We start from the raw sequence: 14,296 nt of genomic DNA, 5'->3' as shown, positions 1-14,296 counted from the left end.
AACCAACTCTGCATTCCTGGGATAAATCCTACTTGATCATAATGCATTATCCCAGTGATAATTTGTTGTAATCGTTTTGCTAAGATTTTATTTAAGATTTTTGCATTTATATTCATTAAGGAGATAGGTCTATAATTTTCTTTCTCTGTTTTAACTCTTCCTGGTTTAGGTAACAGCACCATATTGGTTTCATAGAAAGAGCTAGGCAGAGTTCCATCTTTCCCTATTTTTTCAAAGAGTTTATATAGAATTGGACCCAATTGTTCCTTAAATGTTTAGTAGAATTCATTTGTGAATCCATCAGGCCCTGGAGATTTTTTCTTAGGGAGTTCAGTGATGGCTTGTTGAATTTCTTTTTCTGAGATAAGGTTGTTTAGGTATTTAATCTCCTCTTCATTTAACCTGGGCAACTTATATTTTTGTAAATATTCATTCATTTCACTTAGATTTTCAAATTTATTGGCACAGAGGGGGGCAAAATAATATTGAATATTACTTTAATGTCCTCCTCTTTGGTGGTGAGTTCACCTTTTTCATTTATGATACTAGCAATTTGGTTTTCTTTTTTCTTTGTTTTTAATCAAAATTGACCAGAGGTTTATCAATTTTATTGGTTTTTTCATAAGACAAACTTTTGGTTTTATTTATTAATTCAGTAGTTTTTTTACTTTTGATTTTATTAATTTCTCCTTTAATTTTTAGAATTCCTAATTTAGTATTTAATTGGGGATTTTTAATTTGTTCTTTCTCTAAATTTTTTAGTTGCGTATTTAATTCACTGATTTCCTCTTTCTCTAATTTATTCATGTAAGCATTTAAAGATATATTACATCCCCAGACAGCTGCTTTGAGGGAATCCCATAGGTTTTGGTATGTTGTTTCATTATTGCCATTATCTAAGGTAAAGTGATTAATTGTTTCTATAATTTGTTTTTTGGTCCACTCATTCTTTAAAATGGGGTTATTCAGTTTCCACTTGGTTCTGGGTCTATATATCCTTGGCCCAATATTGCATATGAGTTTTATTGCATTGTGATCTGAGAGAGATTTATTCACAATTTCTGCCTTTCTGCAGTTGACCATTAGGTTTTTATGTCCTAGTACATGGTCAATTTTTGTATAAGTGCCATGTACTGCAGAGGAAAAAGGCATATTCCTTTCTATCCCCATTCAATTCCCTCCATAAGTCTACCATATCTAGTTTTTCTAATATTCTTTTTACCTCCTTACCTTCTTTCTTGTTTATTTTATGATTTGATTTATCTAGATCTGAGAGTGGGAGGTTGAGGTCTCCCACTAGTAGAGTTTTGCTGTCTATGTCTTCCTGTAGTTCTTTCAGCTTCTCCTCTAAGACTTTGGATGCTATCTGATTGGGTGTATATTATATATATATATATATATATATATATATATATATATATGTGTGTGTGTGTGTGTGTGTGTGTGTGTGTGTGTGTGTGTGTATGCATATATATTCAGTATTGAAATAACTTTATTGTCTATGCTACCTTTTAGGAGAATAAAATTTCCTTCCTTATCTCTTTTAATGCTACCTATTTTTGCAACTGCTTTATCTGAGATAAGGATTGCTACCCCTGCTTTTTTTCACTTCAGCTGAAGCAAAATACATTTTGCCCCAACATTTTACCTTTACTCTATATGTATCTCTCTGCTTCAAATGAGTTTTTTGTAGGATTCTAGTTTTTAATGCACTCTGCTATTTGCTTACGCTTTAAGGGGGAGTTCATCCCATTCACATTCAAAGTTATGATTACTAATTCTTTATTGCCCTCCATGCTATCTTCCCTCTGTTTCTATTTCCCCCCCTTTCCCCCTTATCTATATTCCCCAGTGTTTTGTTTCTGAATACCACCTCCTTCAGTGTGTTTACCCTCCTATATCTACCCCTCCCCTTTCTTTCCCCTTCCCCTTTTCCCCTTTTCCCTTCCCTTCCTTTTGTGAGTTCCCCTCTTCCCCCCTCCCTTTCTCTGTCCCCCCTTCCCTTTTCCCCTTTTAGTATTTGAAAGGTTAGATGTTTTTTAAGTTAACTGAGTCTGTGTGTAAGTTGACTTTAAGCCAAGTCTGATGAGAAGAAGATTGAGGTGTTTCTCATCTCTTCCCTTCTTCCCCTCTATTATCATAGGTATTTTGAACCCCTTAGTATAATGAGATTTATCCCATTCAATCCCCTACCTCCTCCCATCTCCTTCCTGTCCCCCTTTTTAAGGAGGTAGTGTTTTTAAAATTATTCTATCTGAGTCATAGAAAATTCTGAGTATCTGTCACTTTTAGCTAAGTACATTCTGTGTAATAGAGTTAAAATTCTTGAGAGTTATTAGAGTCTTTCTCCCAAGTGGGGTTATAGCCTGTTTTATCCCATTGGATAGCAGTCTCAAGGATAGGTCATGAATGTCCATCACATCTGGCTAGGTATATTCTTTCTGTTAGAGTTACAGTTCTCAAGAGTTATGAGAATCTTTGTCCTCATGCTGGGAAACAGCCAGTTTCAGCTTATTGGATAGCAGTTTTTTTCTTTATTCCCCCCCCCCCCCCCTTTTTTTACCTTTTCATGTGTCTCTTGAACCTTCTGTTTGATGTCCAAATTTTCTATTTAGCCCTGGTCTTTTCATCAGGAATTTTATAATTCTTTCATTTTGTTAAATGTCTATCTTTTCCCCTGAAAAAGAAGTCTCAGCCTTGCGGGATGGTGGAGTCTTGACTGCATTACAAGCTCCCTTGCTCTCTGGAATATCTCATTCCAGGCTCTTCAATCCCTTAATATTGAATGAGCCAGGTCCTGCATAATCCTTACTGTGGCTTCTTGGTATTCAAATTGTTTCCTTCTGACTGCTTGCAGGGTTTTCTCTTTTATCTGATAGTTTTGGAATTTGGCCATAACATTCCTTGGTGTTTTCATTTTAGGATCTCTTTCTGGATGGGATCAATGTATTCTTTTTTTTTTTTTTTAGTTTTTTTTGCAAGGCAAATGGGGTTAAGTGGCTTGCCCAAGGCCACACAGCTAGGTAATTATTAAGTGTCTGAGACCGGATTTGAACCCAGGTACTCCTGACTCCAGGGCCGGTGCTTTATCCACTGTGCCACCTAGCCGCCCCAATGTATTCTTTCAATAACTACTTTGCCCTCTGGTTCCTTGATATCAGGGTGATTTTCCATCACTAGATCCTGTAATATTAAGTTCAGGATTTTTTTCTCTTCAATGTTTTCTGGAAGTCCAATAATTCTCATCTTGTTCCTCCTTGATCTATTCTCAAGGTCAGTGGTTTTTTTTGATGAGGTATTTTACATTTTCTTCTATTTTTTCTATTTTTTGATTTTGTTTAACAGGCTCTTGCTGTCTCATGAAGTCATTAGTTTCTGCAGACTCTATTCTTTTTTTAGGGGGGGGAGTTTTCTTCATTTACCTTTTGCAACTCCTTTTCCACTTGGTCAATTCTACTTTTGAAAGAGCTTTCCATTTGACCAGCTGAAGTTTTGAGAGAATTATTTTCTTTTTGCATTTGCCCAATTGAGGATCTGAGAGATTTATTCTCATTTTGTATTTGTGCATTTGAAGATCTGAGAGAATTATTTTCATTTTGTATTTGTCCAATTGAGGATTTGAGAGATTTATTCTCATTTTGTATTTGTCCAATTGTATTTTCCAATGATTTGTTTTCTTATTGCAAGATGTTAATCTTTTGTTGGGTTTCTTTTTCCAAATCTTCCAATTGATTTTTAAACTCCTTCCTTATTTCTTCAAGGAAGTCTTTTTGTGCTGGAGACCAGATCATATTCTTTTCAGGGGTTCTAGGTTTCTCTGAATTAGGGTCTTTTCCTTCTAAGAATTTTTCTATAGCTCCACCTTTCTGCTGACCTTTCTTCATTTTGCTAAAAGCTTGAGTTGGGGAGGGGCTGGTTCACAGAGGTTTGATGTTGAGATCCCTAGAGACTTTATTCATCGAGTGCGACATCTCCAGCTGGCCAGTGGGAGGTGCTGGTTGCTTTTTCTAGAGTGTCTGTGACCTGGATTGAGGGCCCACTCCCTTAGCCTGAAGGGAGAGATTGAAGTTCTTAAATCCTTTTGCCTTCAATCAAAGATGGGCTTTATTGTTCACACACCTGTGCCTGGGGCAGAAGTAGTCTGTAATTATGTTTGTTCTGGGAAGAGGCCTCAGCTTCAATGGAGGCGTGGTCTTAGAGTTCCTCAGACCTGAGGAACCCAGGAATGGTGTCTGCAGCTCTCCTGCACTGGAACTCTCCCCCCAGCCCTGTCGGCAAGCTCCAGAGGGTCAGCACCAACTCCAATGTCTCTGTGGTCTAGCCCCACCCCTGGTCCATCACTCAGGCCCTCAGGCCCTTAGGCACCTGGGGCTCCAATGCAGCCCTAATCAGGCTGATCCATCCTGTGTGCTTGGGCTCACCCATGGCTGTGGGAGACAAATTGTGAGGTAGATGTTCTTTCTCCTGGCTTTTCTTCCTGGGTTTTGTGGGTCAGATATCTGTTGAGAGGTTTTCTTAATATCATAGATGGGGAAAGATCAAGAGATTTTAGAGCTGTGCCTGTCTTCTCTCCACCATCTTGGCCGGAAGTCTGAATTTGTATTCTTAATAGTTCCTGCATGTGCATGCCAAGGCAGGGAGAGTCTCCAGTATTTTATATGTCTATAATTATTTTAAGTGGAATTTCTCTATCTCTTTCTGTTAGGTTTTTTTGGATATATTTTTATATAAATATTCTATTTGTTTTCTAATTATATATAATAGTGGTTTCTATTCATCATTTTTTGTTAAGGTTTTGAATTTTACAATTTTTTCCCCACCCTCCCTTCCTTCCCCCACCCTCCGTTACAGAAGGTAGTCTGATAATCTTTACATTATTTCCATGTTATATGCTGATCAAAATTTATTGTGTTGAGAGAAAAATCATATCCTTGAGGAAAACATAAAATTATGTAGTACATAATTCAACTTTTTTTTTAAATTGAAGGTCTTTGGTCTTTCTTTAAATTCTACAGTTCTTTCTCTGGATACAGATGGTATTCTTAGTCACAGATACCCTAAAATCATCCCTGATTATTGCGCTGATGGAATGAACAAGTCCATGAAGGTTGATCATTACCCCCATGTTTCTGTTAGAGTGTACAATGATCTTCTGGTTCTGCTCATCTCACTCAGTATCAGTTCATGCAAGTCTTTCTGTTAGGTTTTGTTGGTAAAGTATGGAAATACTGATGATTTGTGGAAATTTATTTTTTTATTTTGTAGCTTTGCTTAAGTTGTTTAAATTACCTATTTAGTTGACTCTCTAGGGTTCTTTCTCTAAGTAAACCATCATTTCATCTGAAAAGAGTGATACTTTCCCCCCTCATTGTCTATGTTTGTTCCTTTGGAGCTCTCTTTCTTATCTAATTGCTATAGCTAACATTTCTAGCATGGTATTGAGGAGTAATAGTGACAATGAATATATTTGCTTCATTCCTGATTTTACTGGAAAGGTTTCTAACTTCTTCCCATTACAGGTTTTGTTTGCTCTTAGATTAAGATAGATAGTGCAATGTTTTTAATAGAAAAAGGAATTGTATTTTGTCAAAAACTTTTTTTCTGCATCTAATAAAATAATCATAACATTTTTGTTGTTAATATTGTCAGGTATGTTTATAGTTTTCCTAATGTAGAACCAACACTACATTCTCAGTATAAATCCAGCCTGGCCATAGTATATGATCTTTGTGATATATTACCTTAATTTTCTTGCTTGGATTTTATTTAAAATTTTTGAATCAGTATACATTAGAAAATTTGGCCTGCAGTTACTTGTTCTGTTTTGACTCTTCCTAGTTTAGGTGTTAAAATACTTTTTTTTTCATAAAAAAGAATTTAGTATAATTTCTTCTTTATCTATTTTTCAAACATTTTATGTATTATTAGAATAAACTGTTCTTTAAATGCTTGGTAGAATTTATTTGCTAATCTATCTGACATCTATCTGAATTTTTTCCTTAGTGAGTTCATTTGTGACTTGTTCAATTTCTTTTCCTACCATGAAATTATTTAAATATTCTATTTCCCATTCTATAATCTGGGAAAATTTTATTTTTGAAATATTCATATATGAAGTTCGTTTAAGAAGGACTAAGTATTCAATTTTGATGTCACTAACAAAATTATTACAGTGTAGAAGGAAAAGGGAAAATGTCTGAAGAGACCAAACTATTTCCAAAGGGACACAGACCAGCTTAAATTTTATTTTATTTTATTATTTTTTTTAAAGATTTATAGTCTCTTTATTTAACTTACATGCAAAATACATCAGTGCCAGACTGAACAAATCAGAATCCAAAACTATTGCAAACATGCAATTAAAAAAACCCATTATGGCTAGCAGAAAAGTGAAGAATTAGGTCATTTAATGGCAACAAGCATGTATGGTCAGACTTTGGAAGATAATGGATTTACAAGTTCTGCTAATGTGGTCCATGGGAGACATGGAGATTTGCACATGACTGACTGAAGGTCAACAGCATAATTAACGGAAGACAAATGGTGACAAATCTACATCATACTGGTTAAGTTTCTTAAGTCTTCTACTTCCCACTCATCACTGGTGCTCATGAGCTTATGAATTCATGTAAATGTACACCAAAATTATGAAGTGTTGATTGATATCCTGGATCCATTCATTGGCACAAGCTTTGGAAATTTCTGCTCAACATGTTTAGTAGCATTCAGCATTCTTGGTTCAGATCCTCATTTTTCTTTTCATTTCCTTGAGTGGTTTAATAGCATTCAATATTTTTAATTCACATCCTGGGCATGATCTCTATTTCCTCAACATGTTTAGTAGCATTCAGCATTCTTGTTTCAAATGTTCATCTTTCTTTTCATTTCTCACTGTAGGCGCTCCTGCGGGCGGCGGGCTCCGGGGCCGAGGCTTTCTGGGAGCCTGCTGCAGGCGCGAGATGCCAATCCAGAAAGGCCATGATGCCGCTGGAAGCGCTGTGGCCAGAAAGGCCAACTTAAATTTTAAAATGAAATGTACAGATCATGTAAACAAGGTCACACTAAGTAACATTTATCAGGCATCTACCATGTGCCAGGCACATTGGGATTACAAAGACAAAAAAGAGTTTTTTTCCCTAAAAAAGCTCACAATTTAATGTGGGACACAGCAAGAAAAAAACTTTGTACATACAAGATATATATATATATATATATATACATATATATATATATATATATATAATAAATTGGATATAAACTCAGAGGGTTGCTACTAATTTTATATGAGACCTGGAAAAACTTTTGCAGAAGGTGGAATTTTAGCTGAAACATGAAGGAAGCCTGGGAAGTAGGGAAATAAAAGTGAAGAGGGAGAAAAGACTAGATATTAGGGACAGCCAATAAAAATGCATGGCATCATGAGATGGAGTGACTTATTTGAGGAATAGCAAGGAGTCTAGTCATTAGATTACAAAGAATATGGAGAGAAATAAGATGCAAGAAAACTGAAGCAGTAGTAAGGAGCCAGATTATGAAGTTCTTTAAAAGTCAAAAAGAAGCAATAGAAAGATACTGGAGTTATTGATAGGTAATGTAATAGATAGAATGTTAGACATGGCTTTAGGAAGACCTGAGATTGAATTTTACCTCAGATACTTACTACCTGTGTGATGTTTGGCTGTCTCACTTAACTTCTTTTGATTTCAGTTTTCTCATCTGTAAAATGGATATGACAATAACACCTAAATGAAAAAGACTAACTTTATTCATTTTTTGGACAACATTTTTGGGGAACTTTCATCAAACTAATATACTGGAATTTCAGCAAAACATTTGAAAATTTCACACAAAGTCCTTTTTTGGATCACATAGAAAAGTTTTGACTGAATGATAGTATATTTAGGTAGATTTAGAATTTGGTGCATAACTGAAGCCAAAGAGTATAATTATTAAATCCATGTAAATTAGGAAGGTCTCCAGTGGAAGCCACATATGGCTTTGTCTTAGTCTTATTCTATTTAATATTTTATTCAATTGTCAAAACATTGATAGTTTCTCTGGTCCTTACTTGACCCATCTTGTCTCCAGACATCTGCCACTCACTGTACTGAAAACCTCATCAAAGATGTGTCAGTTTGACAATGCTATACTGGTGTCAAATGTGGACCCTGAACCAGGCAAGGGTAGAACCTCTGAAGGTTACCTCTGATAGGGATTCTAAGGTATGTTCTTCTGCCAATAAGTATATTGCTAAAATCAGATCTAAGCGAATAATTCACAACATTTCCTACATATGTGCTATTTGAAAAAGGTGTCAAGCTATACACTGGAAATATAAAGATAAAAATTAAAAGTCATCCTTGCCCCTAGAGTTTATATTTTCCCTTCAAGCTCAAACTGCCATTGTAAGATCTAGGTCTTTCAGAGCCTTTTAGAAAATCTCTACTCCAAATAGAACTAGGAGAGGTTTGGGAATTGATGATTTAAATTCATTATCTTGTAGAGAAACTGTTTCTACATCTTATTTTTTTAAATCACTGATTTCTTTCTGATGATATAATGCAATAGGAAGTATGTAGGTTTAATTTTTCAAGGCTATGTTCAATACCCATCCTATAGTCTCTATCACTATACCTACCTTGGCTAACTTTCCATTATTACTAAGTCTACCAGTATCCCTCCTTCCCTGCTCCTATGGCACAATTACTAGGCTGATAGGTGTACTCACTTATCTATTAGACTAACATCATCTCTGAGATTATTTTCTAATCCTTCCATATTCCCTGGGGATTGTACACATCTGCCTCTCTGTAGTATCTGTGGCACAGGTGAGCCTGTATTCTTTACTTTCAGCCTCATAGGATTCCAAGCTCCTGATATTTAAGATGAAATCTGAAAAAGGGAAAATAAAGACTAAGAAAAACTGTTAAATTCAGATATCTTGGAGAACAGTAGATGCCACCTAGAAAGAAAAACCATAGTAGAGAAGTGTCCAGTGGTTCTTTGGGAGAAATAACAAAGGAGGGCAGAAAAAATGTGGTCTTGGATATCTATGAATCATGAGAGTGTGACCAATATGTTTGGTTTGAAACTTTAATACAGAATACACACATAATCTCATTATTGGACATAACTGAGACCTAATTGGATGGAATGCATGACTAGAATGAGATAATAGAAAATAATTGTTTAAAGGAAACATTAGTTTATAAGTGAGTAGGAATAATGCTTTCTGTCAAGAAGATAGTTTGGATGTTAACTCTACAGTTTCTTTACCTCCCATATAGAGGAGATTGGTGGCAATTGTTAAAATATTTTTGCTACTTTCATGATCAATCTTTAAAAAACACTTTTAGTTAGTTCAATCAAATGACAGTAACTAATAAAGAATCAGAGAGCTTGTACAAATAGAATAACTGAAGGAAGTTGTAATTGCAGTAGCCGATGATCAAAGAGGGGAAAGGGAATTACTTATTTTCATTGGCAGCTCCTCGGCCTCCTGTTAACCTTTTTAGGGCTGCTTTTACTTCTTTATTTCTAAGAGTATAGATCAGGGGATTCAACAATGGGGTGACAACTGTGTAAAATACAGCCACTGCACCATCCAGAGGACTTTTTGAACCAGCTCGGAGGTAGATGAAAATACAGGGGACGTAATATACAGTAACCACAGTCAGGTGTGAGCCACAGGTAGAGAAGGCTTTGCGTCTCCCATCTGCTGTACGGATCTGAAGGATGGCATAGACAATGTTTGCATAGGAAAGCAGGATCAGCAGGAAGCAGCTGGCAGCCACCACGCCAATGTCTACAAAGGTCACCAGCTCATTAATAGTGGTGTCAGCACAGGCCAACCTTAGTACTGCAGGGATGTCACAGATAAAGTAATCTACCTGATTGGGGCCACAGTAAGGCAATCGAAAAGTCAGGGTGGCTTGGATAGCACCATGGATAGAACCAGCCACCCAAGCACCAGCCACAAGCATTGTGCACAACTGTCTATTCATTAGCACTGGGTAGCGCAGAGGTTGGCATATTGCCAGGTATCTGTCATATGCCATCAAGGTATAGAGGAAACATTGAGTGCTTCCAAGGAAATGAAAAAAGTAGAGTTGAGCCACACACCCTCCAAATGGGATAGCCTTACTGGCAGGAGTAAAGCTCAGGATAATCAGTGGAACGATAACTGAGGAGAGCCACATGTCTAGGAAGGATAGGACACCCAGAAATATATACATGGGACGTGCATTTAATTGTGGATCAGCCCAGACCATGAGCAAGATGAATGTGTTTCCAAGCTGTGTCAAAGTATAGATAACAAAAAAGACAAGGAAGAGGAAGATCCTCAGTTTTGGTGGGTGAGATAATCCCAAAAGAATGAAATCTGTCACTGTGGTCTCAAGTGAATTGTTTTTGATTTTTTCCATGTCCTCACTGTTTTATCCTAAGGAGAAATAGTGTGACATAGTTAAAGAAGACTTGGCACAGTAAAGAGGTTAACATTAATGGGGAGGCAGCATGGTAAATTGGAATTAATACAAAAGTTAGAGCCATTAAAATTGTATCAAAGCTCAAATTCTAGCTTTGCCACTATTCCCTGAATGAACTTGGTAAAATTTCTTAACATCTTTGGGTCTCAGTTTCCTCTTTTCTAAAATGATATGATAGGGATGAGTCATATCTAATGTCTCAGCTCTAAATCTGTGATTCTATGAAATGTAAAGGAATAATTATAGAGGAGAATCAGGCTTCCTCAGACTCTTCTTTCTTCCCTTACCCACCTTGTATTTCCTGAAACTCAAAACTACTTCCTCTAATACCTCTGACTGTATAGTCCAAGCAACTTCCCCTATGTGCCATCTATTTAATAAAATGAGGAGAAGGAGGAAGTCTTTTCTTCCATGGCAATTGACAGAGCAATTACAAGTTTAAGTAATTCAAGTCCCTTAATTTAAGGAAAGTCACTATCTAGAAATCTTGTTTCAGGAAGTGAGAAGTGGAGAGAAATCTATTATTTTCCAAATGGATATTATAGGACAAGGTTATGTAGGTACCAGAGATCTTTTCTTTCAACCCATCATTTATTTGATGAAAAAGATGAAAGCTATAGAATTACAGTCATTTCTCAGAGTTTCTTAGATAAGAAGTGGTAGAGATAGAAGTAAAGCCTAGTTTTTTTTGGATTCTTTGTTCAATAATCTGGATGTTATATTGGATTGTGTTGTTGTTAGGACTGTGTGCCTTTGAGAGACTAGTTTGTTCCAACAGTTATGAAAGGATTAAACCTCACAGTTTCCACTACTCTACATTATAACAAAGCCTAAAAGACCATCTAAATTCTCTGAGGTAAAGACAGGCAAAAAATATACTTATAAACTTAAAGTGATTCTAATCAGAGCTATTTAATTCCTAATTTATACTGAATTTCCCCTGGTTTGAAATTAATTTTATTGATTTTGTGTATTCCAGGGGTAGGGAATCTTTTTACCAGTCAAGGGACATTTGGGTATTTATAACATCATTCATGAGTCATATGTGGTCAAACATTTAATTAATTCATCAATAAAAACCTTGCAGTTTATTGAGTTTCAAGTCCCACCTATGATTGCCTTGGCTATGTCAGACCAATATGATCTGCAGGCCTGAGATTCCCTGCCCATAACTTAGACCATCATGTGAATGGCTTATAATTGAACATATGAAGCTTATGTAGCAGAAACAAGGGGAATTCATAAATATTACTAAATAAAGAAAATGCTTCTTAAAGCAGTTAGTTAAAACCAAGATGATATATAGACTGGATATTCTCGTAATTAATTTCTTCAAATGGTAATGTGTAAGAGTTGAGATGAGGATTCAAGGAAAGGGAGAAAAGATGATTTCTTGAAAAGAAATAGAATAGAAACACATGATTAACTCTTTACTCTATGTCCTCACCAACCACAAAAGACTAGTTCTTAGTCAGTCACACTCTGGTCCTGGAAGGTCCATCTGTTTAGCAAAACAATGTAACTTTGCTTGATCTATATCAGAAAGTGGGGAAAGTGATACAAAAGGAGTCTTTTCTCTTCCTTCCATTCCCCAAAGGTTAATATATGGGTGAGATAGATATAAATTATTTGCTTTAATTGCTTTTAGGAAAAAATGACCCTCTTCCTGCTCTTCTAGATGGTAAGTAACTAGGTTAAGGATTAGTAATGGAATCTTATTAAGGTATAAATGAAAGAGGATTGGAATTATATGTAGGAGACAAAACTTCTTGCTCTGTTACATTTCAAGCTGCGTAATGCTATAGAAGTTACTAAAACTTTCTGAGCTTTAATTCTTTATCAGTTAAATGAAGATAATAATATACTGCCTACTTTACCATATTTTTTTTTAGGTTTTTGCAAGGCAAATGGGGTTAAGTGGCTTGCCCAAGGCCACACAGCTAAGTAATTATTAAGTGTCTGAGACCAGATTTGAACTCAGGTACTCCTGACTCCAAGGCTGGTGCTTGTCCACTACACCACCTAGTCGCCCCCTAGCCGCCCCCTACTTTACCATATTTTTATGGGGATCAAATATATTAATGTTTAAAAAGTACCTTATAGTCAAGTGCTATAAATTTTAAGTTATTATAATGCTTTTTTCCTGCATAAATGAAAAGTTGGAGATGACTTTGTATTTTTTTCTAGAACATCTTATTCATTAAATAAATATTACATGCTAGCATGAACTAAGTTTTTATTTTATTTTACTTATTGTATGTATGGTGTTCCTGACTTTTTGCTTCATAAGTCTCATGGGGGAAATTTATCACAAAGGTAAACTGAGGCAAACTTCTTTGAACAAAAAATCACTTTATTAATAGGAACATGCTATCTGCCAATAAAAGAGTCAATGACTACCTCAGTTTCTAGTCAAAAACTCTTAGTGAAAGGACAATGACCCCTCCCCCTTCTTTTTTGGGCAATGGAGTTAAGTGACTTGACCGAGGTCATACAGTTAGTTAATTCTTAAGTGTCCAAGGCCAGATTTGAACTCAGGTCCTCCCAGGCCAGTGGTCTGTCCACTGCACCACCTAGTTGCCCCTGACAATGCCATTTTAATAGTTTGTTGAGAGTACAGAACAAAGAACAGATCAAATTAAATAACATCATGGATTGGGGGCAACATGACTGGTTACATAGTTTAGGAGTGGGAACAATATGATTGGCTGAAATTTGGAAATGAAGGACTCTCTTTTCTTCCTGTGACTAAGAAAAGTTCAAGTCTGTTTCCAAGGTCAAAGATAATGATCAAACTGTTTTAGACAACAACCTTTGAAGGCTAACTTTGTGTTCAAAAGATACAAGAGCTGACTCCTTATGTTTACTCCCATTTCCTAAGCATAAAGAATTCCTTGTGGCAAGAATAAAAAAATGATTAGCAAGAGAACTGTATTTCTAAACTTAATTCAGCACAGGCCAGTTGATTTTGAGCTAAGTGGATGACCTAAGCAGTTGCCAGGACAAAATCAAATAACTGTAAATATGATCATTAAGAAAATGATATATTGTTAATTTTAGTTTTCTCATGATCTAAGAAAAACACACTCACAGAACCAAAAAAGCTGGGAGAATTAATAATAAATTAACATGTATATGTCTCTTTTAAGCTTTAAAAATATTTTACTTACTTTGTGTCATTAGATTCTAACAACCTAATAAGTAAGACATCTTAGGCATTAAAATGCCAATTAAATCAATGAATAAATTGATAGGTTGCAGTGGTTATATGATTTGACTCTGTTCATACAACCAATAAATGTTAGCAGCTTCTATAAATTGACATCTATCCAGATTTCCAAGTATAGGCATACTTACATGTGTTAATTTTTCTGATTTCTATGACTTTTGGCCTTTACTAAAAAAAACCCCTTCAAATTAGTAATCTTTTTATTTGTGGTAAGGAATTTTTTTTTTTGAGATTGAGCAAGCTAGATAGATAGATCTTTGTGTGTGTGTGTGTGTGTGTGTGTGTGTGTGTGTGTGTGTGTGTGTGTGTGTGAGAGAGAGAGAGAGAGAGAGAGAGAGAGAGAGAGAGAGAGAGAGATGGATCCATTATGTTCCTCAATGTCTACAACTGTTTTCTGTGACTTTTTCTTAAGTTAGCTGATTTCAGGAACATTTTCTCATGCCCTCAGACTCATATAGAAGCAGAACCCCAAGAGAAGCTGACCTGTTTTCCAGTCAAATGGACAAGTGAGTAGAAAAAGCTGTTCTTCAGATAACCATTCTGTGGTGTTATGGCAAAATCTCCTGTCTGAACTTTGGAA

General features: G+C 35.8%; 1 protein-coding gene across 1 annotated transcript; it reads right to left on the bottom strand.

Annotated features, from left to right (window-relative positions):
* Nucleotides 1–9,467: 9,467 nt before the first annotated feature.
* LOC141520136 (olfactory receptor 10G2) lies at nt 9,468–10,424 on the bottom strand. Its single transcript, XM_074231962.1, has one exon. It carries the CDS (start codon nt 10,422–10,424, stop codon nt 9,468–9,470), a length of 957 nt encoding a protein of 318 aa, XP_074088063.1.
* Nucleotides 10,425–14,296: the final 3,872 nt, after the last annotated feature.

The sequence above is a fragment of the Macrotis lagotis genome, chromosome 4 (assembly GCF_037893015.1).
Source record: "Macrotis lagotis isolate mMagLag1 chromosome 4, bilby.v1.9.chrom.fasta, whole genome shotgun sequence".
NCBI classification, from domain to species: Eukaryota; Metazoa; Chordata; class Mammalia; order Peramelemorphia; family Peramelidae; genus Macrotis; species Macrotis lagotis.
This window is presented reverse-complemented; position numbering and strand designations above follow the sequence as displayed.